Source organism: Mesitornis unicolor, unplaced genomic scaffold (genome assembly GCF_000695765.1).
Source record: "Mesitornis unicolor isolate BGI_N332 unplaced genomic scaffold, ASM69576v1 scaffold20944, whole genome shotgun sequence".
Taxonomy (NCBI): domain Eukaryota; kingdom Metazoa; phylum Chordata; class Aves; order Mesitornithiformes; family Mesitornithidae; genus Mesitornis; species Mesitornis unicolor.
Genome location: NW_010181067.1, coordinates 1 through 18,832, shown reverse-complemented (window position 1 = coordinate 18,832; position 18,832 = coordinate 1). Strand labels below are relative to the sequence as shown.

General features: G+C 36.6%; 1 protein-coding gene across 1 annotated transcript in view; it reads left to right on the top strand.

The window, feature by feature from the left end:
• Positions 1-18,759, top strand: part of LOC104539713 (mitogen-activated protein kinase kinase kinase 15-like) — a 35,243-nt gene extending 16,484 nt beyond the window's left edge. Inside the window, exons 7-13 of the mRNA XM_010183308.1 lie at positions 10,280-10,450; positions 11,692-11,804; positions 12,841-13,000; positions 13,638-13,788; positions 14,192-14,299; positions 15,625-15,674; positions 18,660-18,759. Of these exons, the coding sequence (XP_010181610.1) occupies positions 10,280-10,450; positions 11,692-11,804; positions 12,841-13,000; positions 13,638-13,788; positions 14,192-14,299; positions 15,625-15,674; positions 18,660-18,759 (853 nt within the window). The remainder of the gene's footprint in view (positions 1-10,279; positions 10,451-11,691; positions 11,805-12,840; positions 13,001-13,637; positions 13,789-14,191; positions 14,300-15,624; positions 15,675-18,659) is intronic.
• The last annotated feature ends 73 nt before the right edge of the window (positions 18,760-18,832 follow it).

Sequence of the window (18,832 nt, the reverse complement as noted above, 5' to 3'; positions counted from 1 at the left end):
TGAGCCTACCAGCAACAAAATGCATCATAAACAAAATAGAATCAGCAGCTGTACGAATATCTGGCCCTGCAGAAGTTAATGTTTACTTAATTTAATTACGAATTGTGCCAGAACTGTGATCATAATCGACAGAGAAAGTCATTATTTCCTCTTGGACTCTGTAACTGAGTTCTGTTGGCAATTAGTGTCACCTAGCATTTTCAAGCCCGTGTTATTCTGGTGCTGCACAGAGCTAGCAATGTGGCAGGCAAGCGGTAGGATTGCCTCTGAGGGCCTCAGAGTCTTTGTGGGTACATCAGGTGGACACAAGCCAAATCTGAACCGCAGTTCTGTGTCCAAGTTAACAAGTTGTGCTAAGGGAAGGGACAGAGATAATTTTTCTTTAGAGTCAGCACTAGAGTCATGTCTTCTGGTTCAGAGTCAGCCTGGGTCTGACCTGGCATGGATCATGAGCAAAGCAAGCCTGGGCCTGCCTGCAAAGTACTGTGCAGAAATGTACTAAAGCACTTACCATCATCATTTGTAGGGGAGACAGACATTTTCATGCTAATTTCTGGTGCCCTGATTCACAAGGAAGGTTTCTAAGCACAGCCCCTCTCCTAGATCACTGTCTTCCTCCCTGGTTTCCATCTCAGAGCAGACTGTTGAGAGCATCTTAGATTTGTCATCTCTTATGTCTAACAACAGAGAGGTTAATAATGGACATTTGCAATGACAGACTTGTGCTTGTTTCCAAGCCTGGACTATAGGCTGCCCTCCTGGCAGCTTGCTTAGAAGTCCTGGGGAGCAAAAGGCCATTCCCCTGCCAGTGTTTTAAGCTAGATAATTTTGACTCCCCACACAAGCAGAGCAGAGTGTACTCCCTTTAATACAGATGCAGGTTGGTTTAAGACCTTGTTCCTTGTTGCCTCCCAGCTGAGATGTAGGTCTGACTGCACCTTAATTTAGGCATAGGTTGGAACGCATCTTTAGGTATAAAGGTTCAGCCCAAATGTGTGACATGAATGTTTTCGATATTTGTATTCACAGCTTTGGTATGAAGTAAGATGCTATGTAACTGAGGGCTGGGTGTTTCAGGGGTAGATGGCTGTTTGCTTCAGTGTATACTTTGCATGGGAGGCAAGCATTGTGTAAAGAGAAGATGAGTTATGGGAGCTACCATGAAAGGATGTTCTCATAGTTCCAGATTCTTGAAAGCTAAGAAATTTCTGAGTCAAGGTTGCCATTTTATTTCTTGGCTTTTAAATATATGTGTAATTGAAGGCTGTCTTTTTCCCCTTGAGGGCTTTGCCTGGTGTGGTGCACTGGAATAGCTGGAGGTCGGCTGATCAATATCTCAATATTTTATGTCAGTCTGCTTGTTAAAGATGTAACAGCGCTGTATGATAAATACACATTTATAATATGGCACAGCCCTCCACCCCACACATGGAGTATCATTAGTTCCTCATGGGTCCTTGGATATTTATTATTGCAGTAGTTGAGTAATTTATCACCATATCATGGAGGAATGGAACAATGATGTTTACTTGCATTTACAGATGTGGAACTAACAGACACACGAGGTCCACTTATTAAAGGCTCTTAGCTTGAGGTGCCTGCAGTGTGATTTTTCTTTTGAAGTATAAAGCATGATGAAATATTTAAAAATCCCATTGTCTTCAGCGATAAATGCAAATGCACCTTTATTAACCAGCCTTCAGGCTCTCAAGCTAGTGTTCCTAGAAAATGAGAACTGTGCACTTCTGTGGCAAGTCTTTGGGTGAAGGGACCTGCATAAGCTAGAAGATCGTCATACAGAGTGGCCTCAACAACAATAAAGAATGCAAGTCCACGGCAGAACCTCACAGTAAACCCAGCTCTTGTATGAGATGAGCAGTGGTCATGTTTCCTTTAAACAAAAACTAACCAAACAAAACAAAAATTACATTGATCATCCAGTTTAATTTTACAGTGCAACTGCACATATGGGGCCTGAATTTATGTTGTAATGATGACCTGAATTTCTGGGTTTTTTTCTGAAATGTTGAGGTTTTTTTCAGTTTTAAAATGTTGTGCCATGGTTTGCATGTCACTATGTTTGTTGCTTTTGTCCACTCTGCTTGTTGCTTTTGTCCACTCTGCTTTCCTGTGTGAGTTGCATCTGTAGTTCATGGGACTGACTTAAGTTAATACTGCTAAGCCTTAGGACCTGGCTCTTGCCAGACGAGCTCTTCCATGTGCTGCCCTTATAGCTGGTGTCTGTCCAGTGCTTTTATTGTTGAATTTCTAGATTCACACACAAAGAAGCTAGTCAGTGATTCTTGGGATTGTTTTTTTGTGGAAGCTTACACCCTGGGATTTGATATCTTATAGAATCTGAATATGTGAATGCATCCAGTTACCTCTCCAATAAGTAATTTGCATGATTATCTAGTGCAATGGCTGTCTTTATTAATGAAAAGAAGGTAGAAATACTACCTGCATGTATGGCGTGGTGTTAAAACTCGTTCTCTAGTATTACAGCTTTTTTCTTTCTTTTTTTTTTGTTACTAAAAAACCTCAAGACTCTTCTCAAGGGAAATGGACATACAAAGTGATTTAATGTGCTTTGTTAATGTATTATATGTGTATATATTCATGACTTTTGTGTTTAGAATCAAAATATTTCAATGTTTTAAAGTATCATGTGGATTAATTATAAGCAATAGTTAAATTTTTGATCTATCTGGGAAAACAGCCCCAAACCAAACAGTGAAAGAAGATCTTAAAAGATTTTTTTGGAAAAATCCACTGATGTTTTCTAACAAGTCTTTTGTAGAAAGCAGTAACTGTGATATCGCATTTAAAAAAAATAAAATGTCTTCTCTTATTTAATCATTTTAGAATAAAATTTAAGTATTTCCTATTCTGTGCTTTGTATTGCCTCAAATTATCTAAAAGCATTGAGCAGAAATGATAAAACAAATCATGATCAAAGCCAATGGGACAGAAAAGTTTTGCAATCCATTCCTGTGAATTTTACTTGCTTATAATCAGGTTAAAAGAGTAATAAAAAAGAATGCTAGTTTGTTCCTTATTGTTTTATTTCCTGTTGCTGTAGTATATATATAGCAGGTAGATAAAGTACAGTTATTTATAGTTAATTCAAATGCTAAGCGTGCTTGTCAGTTGGCTGTTTGCTTAGGATCTACTTCACTAATTTAGGGCAGCATAATAAAGTTTTTCATTATTCGCAGTACACTTAATGTTTGAGTATTTCCCAGTTGGCCTTATTTACCAGGACTGGAGTTAACAAGTTCTGGAAGCTTGCAAAAAGGCCTAAGGGTATGCCAAATTCTGTTCAAAACAGAGTAGACTTTAAAAGCAAACCCAGCACAAGGCCAGAGCTGTGAAGACTTCAGTCTCTTTCCAGGCTAGTTCTGTCTTCACTTATATGAAACATGAGGGCAGCAGCAGTGACTGTTATTTAACTCAGCATGCTGGGTTTTAACAAGCAACATATTTCAATGCAATAATGAAAAAAGGCAATTAGCAAGTGAAAGGTTTAACAGGGTGCAAGTAGAAAATCACTAGTAATTGTGAATAATAGTAGCCATAGGAAATTATTCTCATTGAAAAACACTGGGTTATTTAAAATGTTCTGTTCTGCAATTACACAGATTTAGTAAAAAACACATCATGGTGTTTCTCATTTTATATGATTGGCTTGCATAAAGCACCTCAAGTGTATATAAGGGCAGGAAAAAAAAACCACCTGTTTTTTTCATTGTCATATCCAACTGGAGACTTGCACATTTAGTTCCAGACTCAAGGCTCAGTTTAGGGTCTTGTTTTTCCATTCAGTGTTTCAATTACTGAAGGTTCTACAATCAAATTGCATCATCAGTAAAATGTGTTTTAACTCACAAATTATTTTCTTGTTCTAGATGAGAGTGCAAGTGTAAAAACTAATTCAAATTAGTCATTGTATTCCTCAACAATTAAGAATTCTTTAAAAATCTTTTTTGCTGTATGTTTCTGTACAGTTAGTAGCAGTTCAGATAGTCTGCTATGGTCATTAAGGCATACCTGAGTCCTATTTTTATGCAACACAATTCAAAATACATATTTTATTATTAATTACATATCATTACTGTAAGCAAAGGTATTGTACATTATAGTAAATGAACACGATATCATATATCAAGACCAGTTATTTTAGGAATGGTTTGGTTTATACCAAATGAATAAGTTGTCTCTCTGACATTCCCTCTGCAATGACAGTGAGATCAGGGCTTTTTAAAAATCGCAGTATATGCAGTAAACCATTGATTCAGTCAAGGCTGAAATCAGAAGATAAACAAGATTTATATAGGAATAGAGTGGAAAAAACAGGTTGCTATTTTTGAATGTACTATTCTATGGGAAATGTTTTCAGAATTGTTATGGTTTGATTTATTCCCCTGTGCCTTGCTCTTCAAGAAATCTGCTTATAGAGGCCTTAAAATAATAAAAGGAGATCAAATCCATAAGTCAACATGAATGTAAAGAAAGTGAGAGGTGGATTCCCTTGAGTGAATTACTTTTCACTGACTTACGGTTTTCTATAGTATATGGTCTTCTCCAGCTAGACGAATGGAAACAAGCCATACAGGGAAAGATGTGAACAAAAAGGTGAAAAAAAAAAAGAACTATTATATCAGCTGTTACTGACAGAGTGAGATAATTCACTGAAATCCATGTTTTTCCTGTTAACTTTGTTGGATAAAGGCTTGGTTCACTGAGAATAGTTCTGGGTCCTTAACCATGCCAATGCTTTAAAGCTGGTAATACCAGCCTGTGCAGCAGGAAGAATTTCTTATTTAGGGATATTTGGAACTAGGACTCCTTATGATGACTGCAATGGAGAGAAGGATTTGGAGAAGAGAATGGATTTGAGGTGGAAGAAAGAAGCCATGAAATCAAAAAGAAGAGTTAAAGGAGAATTTGGTTTTTGCTGTAAGGCAGTGTTATTCCAGATGAGATGCTGTGATATGAATATGATTTCTGGATTATGTTTGAGAGCTAGGGGAGAGAAACAGTGTAAGGATGGCCATACTGGCTCAAGGCATAGTTCTTTCTAGTCTAGATTCCTGTCTTTGACAGTGGTCAATAGGAGATACCTGGGGAAGAGTATGGAGACAGGAAAATGCATACTGATAAATCTCCCTAAATATTCCTACTACTTCCACCAACTTGTGGCTCGGGGACTTCCTGAGACAGCAGTAGTAATTTTTGTGTTTGTCAAGTACATTTGGGAAGGGAAAAGGAGATTCTGCTTTCTGTAAATGATGATTGATTGCTAGTTTTGTAACCTCTCTCCCTTAGCACAAACTCAAAGAAAACTTGAAGAACCTGAAGCAAATGTCTACAAACTATTCTTGCACTTTGGAGCAGGAGAGGCCTAGAGAACTTTGGAGGTGGTGGATGGGGACAGGACTGATTTGTAGAGGCAGTGTTACTGGTGCCATTAGCAGTTAAAGAATTTTAAATCCAAGATGTCTCAGATCCCTTAAATATCAATAGCTAAGGAGCATGCTGTGAGCACAACACAAGGAAAGAGCCTGAGCATATCCTTTAGGACCTACTGCTTGGTGGTGTAGTTGTTCCCCCATGGAAACAAGCAAACATGTCTCAGCAGCATAGCATGCCTCTGGGCTTCTAAATCCAAGCCACAGTTGCACTGACTGAGGGTGCCAGGTTATGGAACTGCAGCTTCTTTCTGAGAGGGAGAGTGTGGAGAAGTGGGGATGGGGCGGCAAGAGACAGAAAAAAATCCTGTCATAACTTAGGAGTAGAAAGTTTTAAAATGTATTATGCTTTTTGGAAGAGGTGTTATTGCTTCATTTTACAACTTGTCCCTTGGCTTCCGAGGAAAGTGTTTGAGTTCAATACCTCTCATTATGAATAAGAATGTCCAATTCCAACCCTGGGTTGAGACAAAGTGTGACAGCAGGACAAGGTGGAGAGCATAAAATTAAGAGATGTGATACAAAACTGAAGCTGCAACGTAACTTGATCATAACTCAGTTCTGCTTGTTCAATATACGCATTTATATGCATATGCTTAAAAATTTATTTTTATTATGTGCTAAGCTGTTTCCATCAGGTTTGCAGCCCTACAGAGTGATTCAGAGATGTAAAGGAGAAGGGAATAGTTGGGCAGGATGGGGAGACAGATAAAAGAGGCTTGTGTAGACAGGGAAATGAGAAGCCTGCTTCTGTGATTAAAGAAACATGGTAGCATAAGCAGACAGATAAATCATGTGCCAACAGTGCAATGAGCAAATTATAATTGGCAAGCAAATCGGTGAGCAACTTCTGGAGGATGGAAACTTTCAGGCAAAACTAAACTGGCAACAGAACAGACTAATTTAGGGGAAGTGACTAGAGACTATAATGATGTCCTGCAGGACAACATTTTATTTTCAGGGAAAAAAATCTCACATAGTAATTACTGTCTGAAAAGCCTTAGTTTATTGAAGCTTTATTCATACAGAAATCATCCCATACCATTCATTGTTCTTCTCTCCCTTTGATTTTTTTTGCCTAATCCTAATAGTTTAAGTTCTTTTCCAAATACAGCCTAAAACTGTACACAGTACTGAAGATTAGTGTGCTGTGTATTTGTAAAAAGGCATCATGGTGTTTTTAATTTCTACTCTTTGTCTATTTCCTTTTAATTCCTAGCATTTTCATTGCACGGGGATTTTGCCAGTATTTTATTGAGTGCTAGGATATTTTCATAATTGCTCTAGTATTTAAAAGTAACTTGAAGATCTCTTTCCTCACCGGCAGTAGCTTTTGCAGTTGTTATGGTCACGTAATTTAGAATTATTTTCTCTGTTTGGTTTCTGTGCAAGTTTTTGCAAGGCAAAGTTTGTAGGGAGCAAACTAAAATGTGCTAAAAAAGAAACCAGTGGGGAAAATATAGCATTATTAACAGCTCTCCAGAGGCTTGTATTTTGTTTTAATATAGTTTCTAAATAAATTATAGTAGTAGTCTTTTTTTTTCTGGCTCATTTACCATCAAAATATATTTTGCTAAAGTAAAACTGTATTTTGAAATAATTTTCAGATTGCGATTAGTGATTTTAAAAACTGCCTTCCCCAAACCCAGACAAACCACGAAGAGTAACTCTTATTTTCACTGCCTGTGTATGCAGACTTTTTTAAGGTAGGATACATCTTATCCCAGACATGAAGAGGTTAACGGATTGTATGTTGAAGAGCACCAATGAAAAATGCCTATTTGAAGATTGTATTTTGTTCCCAAAGTGACTCGTGTGACTTCATTCCCTAAGTGACTTGTGTGGTACCATGAGGAGCATACATACTTAAGTGCGAGCTGGCATGTAGCCAAAGAGCAGTAAAATGAACTGGTAGGGTCCTTGCTGTAGTAGCCTATTGGGATTCTGCTCTGACCTGTAAAACCTCATATTCAATGGATTTGCTTTGCAGAATCAGTCTCATCTGGTGCACCAATTTAATCCATAAAGAGAACAATTTCTGCCTTCCTTCTCATGACTGTGCATCCTAACATACAGTACTTCAGCTTTTCATGTTCAAAGGGGCTGTGGCATCTCCATTCTTGGAGTTTTAATAGATTCAACTTTTCAGGCAAAGCCAAGGTCTGGTGTTGGGAGATGGTCCTGCTCTAAGGAGGAGAATCTATTCCATGACCTCCAGAAATCCCTTTCAACCTGTGTTTTTGTGATTTGCTTTACTATGACTTTAAATGGGGCCTGGGGAGAGTGTGGAAGCTAATGTATTTGATACTGGGTAAGAAAAATAGAAGTCAGTGCTACAACCTTGAGGGTTTAAGGTAATCTCTTTTACTGTGCTGATAGCACCACAGACCGGTTTCAAGACACCTTGAGACAAATGATAAGCTGTCAGACATGCAGATCTGACAAAGTGTAGGGTATGAAATAAGAGATGAAATTCTCTATTGGTTCAGCATAACAGGTTCTGCATATTATCCAACAGTATGTATTTGTATTGAGTTAGAGAAGTTGCTTGTAGCATAAATTACGTGATTTTTCTGTTTGTTATTTTTTGTTTGTTTTTGTTTGCTTTGTTTAGTGTTTTTTTCTTGGTTAGACTGCTCTTTTGGGGATTGCTTTAGAAGGTGATAACCGTTCCCAAATTTGTACATTATTGTAATTGGTATGTTGAATTGGTATTGCCCAAATCTGCTGCTGTGAAAAACAGAGTTTAATATAAAGTTATCTAAACTAATTTTTTGTTCAATAATATATTTTAGATTAGTTTATACTTGTCATGTGCTAAATTTTTTTAATTTTAATATATATTTTAATGATGATTTTTCCTTATCTTGTAAGAGATAGAAGCCTTTAATTTTATTTTGAGTCCTCTAGTACACTGTCTATTTAGGGCTTGGTCTTTTGAAATGCTCCTAGTATTATTTTTGGTGTATACAGGTTCATCCTTTGATGTCCAGAAGTGTTAATCTGCACAGTGTCCTATTTTAAGCAGGGTCTTCCTTTAAGCATTGTATTTTTTCTTTAAAGTAATGCTTTTTCAATCAGTACATACCACCTCTTTATCTTATCAGAAATATTTAACCTGTTGTACGAGGCAGAGTTAGTCTTGCTTGGGAAGCAGTGATTTTTCAGTTTTCTTTTTTGATGCTGAAGGGCTGTCAGTTATACAGTGGTTGTGCATTTCTTGTGTTTTTGGCAAAAGCTTGAACGCATTACATGCTGACTTCTGTGACCACGTTACGCATGACCTGGGAGCTGTTGGGCTTTAGTGCCTAATTTTGTTCTAAGCTCTGTTTACTGCACTTTGTGTTCTTATAAACAACAGTGAAACTTGGTTACTGTTACTGAGAGCATCTGGTTAGTTCAGAACAGGTTCAGTTAGAGCATGCTGACCTGTGCAATGGATTTACCCCCACACTTCTTAACTTCCATTTATTTCTTGTAAAACTGCAAAAATATACTTTCTGTTTGTGTGCTCATTAGAGAAGACCGGTATTAATTATAGAAAACCAGTCAATCTGAAGAAAAAGTACTTTTATAAGTATTCAAGTACTTGCTGTGAAAGTTTATACTCTGCCAGTGACTTCAAAGGCAGGTTAAAGCCTGCACAACTGCCTGCAAATCTGTTTAATCCTATTAGGTGTTCTCCGTCACCTAACATGCACAGAAGCCTGAATTTTGCTACAGATGTGTTGTTACTGATCTTATTGCATCAGCTGGTTACCTAAGGGACTGAGCCGCTTTACAGTAAATATTAATCCTTTCAGGGCATGCAAATAATAAATTTACCAGAAACAGTTTATCTGCTACCGGTATTGCTGACAAAGTGACCACAGTACTTGTAAGCCTGTTCCTGGATACATAGGTAGGGATCAAAACCAGGTAAACAGTTCTGAAAAGGGATTGGTAAATATTTTAAATCTCTCTAGTGATTAAAAAATGCCTTGAAGTGGCTATTAAACTCTTAAGCTGTGTTTGCATTACTATTGCAAATAGACATTTTTCATTGTTCGAAGTGACTTTTTGCAGTAAATAGTGAATTCTAAATTTACAAAACCAGCAGTATAAAGCAAGGCAAAAATTCTGATATGTTTAATAATGATAAGGAATAGAAATGTTATTTAATCACTGATTTCTTACAGATATGATTGTTAAATATGTGTCAAAAGAAGCTTTGTGACAGCTGTTTGTTTCCCAATTTTTTTCTAATCTGAAGAATTTTAATTAAGAAAGAAATACAGTTAATTTTTACCTTTTTATTCCTGTTGTAGTTCAAAGACACCATATTGAGCTCCATAATTCTTTTGGCTAAAATGGGATCAACCTATCTTCTCCTGTACTTAGTCAGTATTACCAGGTATTGGCTCTGGATCCTCTAGATTGATGATTACAAATCTTGAGTATAGTTGAATGAGCTCGAATGCTGAAAATGACCAATTATTGTCAGGAATAAACATGTGCTTGTTCGTCCTTGCAGGATGTGCAGAGTCTGTCTGCTTATAATAGGGAGGAATAAAGGTAGATGGGAAATTTTTTTCATAGAGCACTTCTGGGCTTAAATCAGTTCTTACGTGAGCTAGAAGTAGAGTCCCATGATAGGAGAATACATTTGTTTTTTATCAATCAACCATACATCAATCTAAATAAAGTCAAGTCTGTATAGTAATGATGGATGAGTGGTGGGATAGATGGTAGGTAATATTATTCTACCATTTTGCAGTTACTGTTTCAGATATGAACTCATTTATTTCATTCTCTCTATTTGATTTCAGAAGAAACAATGCAGGTGACAGAGAGAAGGCACTACAAGTCATGCTTCAAGTCCTGCAGACATGTGATCACCCTGCTCCAGATATGTTTTGCTTATGTGGGAGGATCTACAAGGATATGTTTCTTGATTCTGACTGTAAAGATACCAATAGTCGAGATCATGCCATTGAATGGTAACAGAAAAACAAAACAGAACAATCTATTTAAAAACACTTTCAGACTTTTACTTCTGGTTATGGAAAGCAGGGCTGTAAGGATTAGAAGATCAATTGTTCTACTTACATCTTTTTTCTTCAGGGTCCTTTTTGAGTAATTGGTTTACTAAGCATCAGATCTTTGAATATGATTTTCCTTGCTTGTCTTTATAGACTATCATGAGTATAGAATGATACACTGAGTTTATTGGGGACAGACACACGCACGCACATGCACACGCAATGATTTACACATGTCTTTGTATAGAAAATAAAAAATTAATCTGCTTCAAGGCCTAAATTAAGTACAAGTGAGACCATGGGACTTATGTTGGTCCTCTGTACAAGGACCATTTCCATGCTGGATCCCCAGGAAAATGCAATGATCTACTGTATATAAGGAAAAATATTGACAAACTGCATTACGAATTTTCTGAAGAGAATAAGGCAGACATATGTACACAGCCTTTCACTGACATACTTTCACACGTAGGTATGTTTGTATAATCGTATCAACTACTGCTGAGTACAATAATGTTAACAATGTGGGTTTCAAACCATAAAATGGCTTGGGTTGGGTTGGAAGTGACCTTAAAGATCATCTCGTTCTAACCCCCCTGCCATGGGCAGGAACACCTCCCACCAGACCAGGTTGCTCAAAGCCCCATTTGTACTGTAACTGTAAAATACTCCCCTCTCTCTCTTCTTCCCCCCAAATGTTGCGTATTAGTGCTACGTGGTTGGGTAATAGTGAACTTACAATCTTCAGATAGTTGTCTTCATCCTGCATCTGCTAGTGGTGTGCATTCAACCTTTGTCAGCTGTGTCTCAGTTACCTTTAATGAGTGTGAGGCTTTAAAACAGAAGGCTTGGGGCCTTTTTTAAAACATGCACTGAAAACTAATATTTTTATTATTTTTCTCATATGAATAATATAATAAAATGAGTTTCTATTGCATTTAAGAGTTTTACAGTAACTAGTTTGTTTTATTTTCACAAAACTAAATGAGGTGGCAAAACATAAAACTAAGCAGAAGTTTTTCTTACTCAATATAGAACAAAAAGCTACTTTATTTCAAAAGCTTTTTGCAGAGTGCCATTGGTACCAACCAGCCATATAGTTCTTACAGTAAGTTAATAGGTTAAAATACCTACCAAAACTTTGCAGTATTTCAGATCTCATATACATTGAGATGTGACCTCTTGACTCTTCTCTGCAGGTACCGCAAAGGATTTGAACTCCAGTCAACTCTGTACTCTGGAATTAACCTTGCAGTTTTGCTACTTGTTGCGGGACAACAGTTTGAAACCTCAATGGAACTGAGAAAAATAGGTAAATATCCACACAAAGTGTCACAAAAAAGTTTTCTGTCTCTCTCCCTGTGAAGAAAACAAAATGCTTATAGTGATGGGTTGCATAGACATAAAGATGGTTCAAGCTTTTTAGTGACGAGTCCTGGATGGCAGGCTAAAACACAGGGATCTTGAAGGACCATTTTTCTCCTTGTTGTCTTGGAGCAGCTTTCATGTAACTTGGCCCTTTTGAAGAGCCCCAGAGATGGGAGAGGAACAAGGAAGGACCAACTTCAGCAGCATCCATAAACTGCCTTTACTGCACCACAGGGATTATCCCATTGCATTGCCAACAGGGAACAAAGGCAATGAGAGCGTGTGGGCCAGCTCTCCTCAGGGATGTTAGGGAAGGATCCACAGGGTTTCTGTTGTCCCTGAACTGATAGATCCACAAGAAGTATTGTCTGGAAGGACCTACCTGGACAATAACTAGTTGTCTACCTACATTCACATCTTCCATGTAGGTACTAACTAAAATCCACCATTATATGTCCATAGAGAAATCATATGATTTCTTTTTCTTTCTTCCTAGAAAGGTAATAGTTGAAGATTAGATTTGGAATCAGACCCTGTCTGAAACACATACTTGAACCTTAAAGGGGAAGAATGCAAAGGTGGCTTTAAATCATTCCCCTGACCTTGCTCTAGAGTGGACTTGAGTAAGCCTCGAGCCATTGATCTCTTGCAGTAGATGCCGATTTCGAGGACACACAGATGTGCAGCTTACACTGAGAATCAGGAGGCAGATAGTCCAGACATATAGCAACAGAGGTTTTTCAACACTGTGTGTGGTAGGAGTTCTGACTGTCTGAACTGTATTTGGGATGTTATTTGCAGACCCAGACTCTGTGTTGGGCAATGTTTTTTTTTTTCCTAGGGAAAAATTGTTCTGCTTTATTTTTATCCCTAATGCTTAATCAAGTCTTACTATTCTTTTTCTGATAGACTTATCAGTAAAAAACACTTACTAGTGTTTTACTGATAGAAAAATATGGTTTTCAATTGAAATTTTACAGGTGTACGGTTAAACAGTTTATTGGGAAGAAAAGGAAGCCTAGAAAAAATGAACAATTACTGGGATGTGGGACAGTTCTTCAGTGTGAGCATGCTGGCTAATGATGTTGGTAAAGCAGTGCAAGCAGCAGAGAAACTTTTTAAGCTGAAACCTCCAGTGTGGTATGTGGTAGAAGGCTGTAGATCAAGTACCCAACTATGGGGAAATACACAAATAAAATTTTAAAAAATGTAGCCACTTGGATATCTTAACTGGATTTTTCCATCTTGGATTGTTTGTAACTCAGACTTTATACTCTGTTCTTTTATTTTGGGAAGGAAGGGGAAAGGTAAGAAATTAAGTTACCCATCATTGTTGTGTTTATATCTCATTGAAGCACATCTTTTATTTGAAAGAAATTGGAAATTGGTGATGATTCCTTATGAAGCAATTGTGAAAAGATTGTGAAGCCATTCTTTTCAGAGCTTAGATAGCTGCTGCTTCCCTCCCCCATCATCTTCTAACTCATGACATCCTGTCTAATCACCATGTAATCACCATGTAACTACTCACGTAACTATACCAGTTTGCAAAAAGATACTGTTCATGAACAGCCATGAGCTTATGACTTAAGGTATTGAGTAAACTTGCTATTCTTTCCAGAAACCTGTAAAACACAATCATTTTCATTATGGTAGTTTTTAAAGTGCATTTCATTTTACAGTTAATTTTCTGGATGTATAAGTCAGTTAAGTGGTTTTTAGAATCTCGTCAGATTTTGTTTTCTCTCCGTTAACTCACTAATTCAATACATTCTAGGTACTTGAAATCATTAGTTCAGAATCTGATGTTAATTCAACGTTTCAAGAAACTCACCATAGAGCATTCTCCTAGACAAGAAAGATTGACTTTCTGGCTAGATATAATTTTTGAGGCAACGAAAGAAACAACTAATGGACTGAGATTTCCAGTAAGATGTTATGTCCAAACAAGTTTTGTATGTCTTATGTTTCTGCATAGGTTATAACAAGAATTGGAAGATTCTAAACAAAATGCTTACATACTTAATTACCTGTTATTTCATTGCATGAACCAAAACCGTCTGTTCTGCTATTTTTTATTGAAAACATTGAACTCGCCACCCTAAAAACATTCTAAGAAATACTTTTAAGTCTCCTACAGCGAATTGTGATTATAATGTTTTGTTGTACATAGGAACACAGCCTCTTCCTGTCTTGTCTTGCCCTTCTCTCTCCCCCCAAAATTATTTTAGGCCTTACTTTGAGATAACCCATTGTCTATATCAGACCATCTGAAGATACTGTCATGTATTAGCTGCTGGTTTATTAAGGAAAAATATTCTCTCTCTTCAGGTTTTGGTGATAGAACCAACTAAAGTCTACCAGCCCGCATATGTTTCAATCAACAGTGAAGCAGATGAGAGGTCTCTCTCTTTGTGGCATGTCTCTCCTACTGAAATGGTAAAACTATCAGCAGATGTGTTTCATGTATTCTGGTTCATTGTGCTTAAAGTCACTTTTTACATGTAGATTTTGGAGCACTTTACAATAATTTAAAGTTTGCTATGTTTCTGTGAAGCACAAGCCTCAATATGTCTTTAGTGAAGATATGAAAGTTGAATTTTTACAGAGAAAGTAAAAGGAGAGACTACAATTAGGACTCAAGTGGTTTTGGCCTCTGGTTCAGATTTTACTTATCTTGACCATGTCTCTCAGAAGTGCGTTGGTTATTTGGTCTGCTCATAGTATTTCTCATTGGAATTGTGTGATTCTTATTAAGATGCAGTTCAAAGCTAGATAAAAAGTAAAGATAAAGCCCAGTATTGTGTTTAATGTTTTAGAAATTTTTGAAGTTTTATAACTGTAACATTAGAAACTAGAAGAAATGGCAGCCTGTGACAAGTAGGTGTCAAGAGATGAAATATTTGTTGTCGTGGATTATTGGATAAGGCGCAGGAGATTAGGAAAGGAGTACTCGCAGTTATGGACAGTGTAATCTCTTAAAAGTGAGAAATAATTTCAGTTTCACATTGAAATACTTGAAATCCGGAATGTATTTCACCACCCCTTCTTAATATCAGAACAAGGTGTAGGTGGAGAATAGGCTAGAATTCAGAGAGGCTAAGTGTGGAAAAGAAGCATGTTAGAGCGAGGGAAGACCATATAATTACCTGGATCTGTGAACTTCTTTTCCAGTACACTGTTTTAAATACTTCACTACTTGGAGTAAATGTGTCTGACGCAACTTTGCTTAATAGAACAAATTCTTCCAGTGTATCTGGCAGTGCTAAATAAGATCCAGCTATTAGCTAGAGTTTTATGGAGAGCTACAGCTGTAGGCACAGATTGTCCTTCCTCTGTTTTCCCTCCAGTGTGCTCCCTGGGTGAAAGCTGTTGGCTCAATAACTGCAAAAGATGCATGAACTTTTCTTTCACTTTGAGACTAGATAAGGCTAGGGCATAGTCTGCTCCATGTTTAATATGAAATATTTATGTATTGAGTCAAAACACAATGTTTGGTGAATTGTATTTTGAGATTTATTCTTCAAATTAAATGAGGAAATGCGGCCTTTACTTCCACCCTGTGCCATTTTTTCTCAAGTGAGTAAAAGAGCAATGCATGGTCTTCATTTACCTATACATCAATCTTATTTGAGGGGGAAGAAAGAAAGAAACTAAAACAGACATTTTGGAAAAACTTTACTTTGCTTACCATGCTGTGACTTTGGTTTCAATAGTAAGTCAAGGTTAAACTGTGATTGATTATGGCTCTTTGTTCTTTACAGAAACAGATTCATGAATGGAATTTTACAGCTTCTTCCATTAGGGGAATAAGGTTAGTATGTCAGAAAACAATTACAGTGTTTTTTTGTTTATGTTTTCTATTTCCCTTAAGTGGAAAATCTGGATTCTGCCTTAAATCTCTGTTTTACATTGCCTATTATAAAAGATTGGTCTGTCCAACCTGCCATGAAATGGAAGAGTTTGCCTTTCCATGCATGAGCAGAGCTGTATTTATATATATATATATGCTATTTCTCATAGGAATACTCATCTCAGGGGGGAGAGTGTGGGCATGTGTATTCTCTGGTAGACTTCCCTGTTTTCTAACTTGTTACTTATTTTTATATATTTTTCTAAATTTTTCAGTGAGGTTATTGCCATCTGCATTTAAAAACATGGAGGGTAGAAGGAAAAAAGAGCCCTTAGCTTCCTTCTTGCTTCCTTCCATAAGTCAAAGAACAACTTGTCTGTTTTCCTTTAAGAAAAGGAAACCATGGTATCTATTTTCTGTTTGGAATTCAGAAATTCTTCTGATACGGCTCTATCTAAAGACCTATTCACAACAGCTTGGATTATTAGAGAAATATTAAATGAGGTATGGACATAGTTCGTGCTAAGGAAAGAATTCTTGAGCTGGAAGAAGCCTGCTAGTGGAGTTTCACAAGGACTAGCCTTAAAATAGTTGAATTAGTTCTGTTTTGTGATACCTAGATTAAAGGAAACACTAGTCACAAGTAAATGGGTCCAAATACTTTTCCAGAAGAAGATCAGAATATTATACAGAAAGAACAGGTTTATTCTGAGAACTGAAAGGATAGAAAAGAATCACATTTGGTATTAACTGCAAAATACATGACTACATTTAGAAGGTAGCTTATATATCTTAAGTTGTGCTGTTTTGCTGCCAGAGAGGTGAGAGACAGAGCACCAGGAGAGAAAACAAAACTAAACCTATCTGTACAGCCTAGCAGTGTTGCTCGCTCTCTGCATTACGCAGGCTGTAGCTAAGAACCAGGGGAGCTGTAAGTATGGGAAACAGGATGTGGACTTTTGCCTTCTCTATGAACTCATGAGTCACTTCATTGGTGGGATCAGGCTTTTCTAGGGACATGCATGGCTGTTATCTGGGGTCACTTGTGTGAGAGCATGAACTTAAGTGCTTGAAAAACCTTCTCATTCCAAGTACAAGCATAAAATCAGATACCTAATGAGTTCTGTAGTTTTCAAAGCAGAGGGTTTCTAGGCTGCAATTTTGACCACAAGCACCTAAGTTTTAGGTTCCAAGTTTGTTGTCTTCAAACTTGTATAATTTGCTTAACCAAATAAGCTCAGTGAAAAAATGTTGCTCTGAATAAGGTGAATGATGATTGCTGTGAAAGCCTGCAGCTGTGGATTTGGATGTAGATTCTACCATAATTTCAGTACTTTCTTCTAAAAGAAGCAGGTTTTGGTTTAAATGAATTCAATATGACATTTTATTTTACTACTCCGATGCAATGTGAGTAGATGTGAAGACCTGTCATTACTGAAGTCTGTGGAGCTGAGCATAACTCAGCATAATGTTTCTGAAACATATTTATTACCTTCAGTCAATGCATTGCACAGAAATTAATCTTTGGGAAAGATAATTAAATAAAGGCAAGCAATTCATTTGCTTCGATTCTTAATCACTGCTGGGGATTACAAAGCTCAAAGAGGTGATCTTTTAACCTTAGTGGAATTAGATGTTTGCTTTCTATGTGACAACTTACAGTTGATATAGTTTTGAAATTGCATTAGTTTTAGTAAAAAAAAATAGTGGTCTCAGTTATCTTATACTCTGTCAAAACCCTTAAATTTTATTTATGCTAACCAGTTTGTCTTGTATACTACGTGCATGACATGATTTATAATACAGTATTGTTATTTAGATACTCTCTTCTCTACCCTATATTTGTCCTTGGAAGAATCATCTTGCTTTGCCTTTTAGTTCACCTTGCTACACTAGAAATTACTGTACCAGAATCAAACTATAGACTGGTGTAGTGTATTTTCACATACTTCTAAAAAACCGTCTAGCAAAATTCTAAGTTTTTTTGAATATTTGTCCATCTAGCCCTTGATGATGCTACAGCGAGTTGATCTTATAACATTCTGCAAGAGTACTGTAGTCTACTGTCATGTATTTTAACTAACTAGCTCAACAGAGGTTAAGCAAAATTCAAGAGTTTGACTAAACAGATCAGGCAAGAATCTAATAAATTTTACTAATTTAATGCACAAAAATAATGACAGTACCTTAACAAGTGTAACAACTTGGCATTTATGTGGAATAACACTGAAGTACAAGTGTTTGGAATGAATAAGATATTAATTCCTAGATTTAATTTCATATTGATATAATGTTTTATGGCCTCTTCACTTTTTGTTTCAGTGCATTTAGTTGGGATATATATGACATTGGCAAGATACAATATACAATAAAGAATCACTTTGTCAGACTTATTGTTGCAGTTTGGAGTAAATATTGGTCATCCCTAAACTTGTTTATCAGCATTAAGGCCATGAAAAGTATATACTGTAATAGATCTGCTATACTATAAACATTTCCAAGTTCAGTTTTAGTGTCAGAGTAATGGAATTATAAAAACTAGAAGTACTTGTCAAGCTTAAAAGAAAGGCTTTCTTGATAGCTAGATTAGTGTCAAAACAATTCACTTTCCATAGAGGTGTCATCAAATACCAAGAAATCTGATGGAACTGTGTAAAAATGGAAGGGAAGTCGAACAACAAGCAAACTTCAAAACACTTCAGAGAAACGGTTCTTTTACCAAAGTAAGCAGTAGCTTAATCATTTATCAAACTGGAGATAGGATTACAGAATATATAAATAGACTCAAAGCTTCTTGTTGTAAGGAAAATAAAGATAATTGCATACTGTCTCTCTGAGGTAATTAACTGTGAAAAAGAAATTTGCTAAATGTTTGTAATTCCTTCTTGCTCTATTTGTTCTAATAGTTACATCCAAAATAATCTTTTCTTAATGTGAATTTTACAGCATTTCCAAGTTTGATGAACGATGTTGTTTTCTTTATGTCCATGACAACTCTGATGACTTTCAAATCTACTTTTCTACAGAAAACCAATGCAGTAGGTGAGTTCAGTTTGTACGGGCATTGCATGTGACATATGTGTCCAAAATATAATTGATTTAGTAAAGACTGAAAGCTG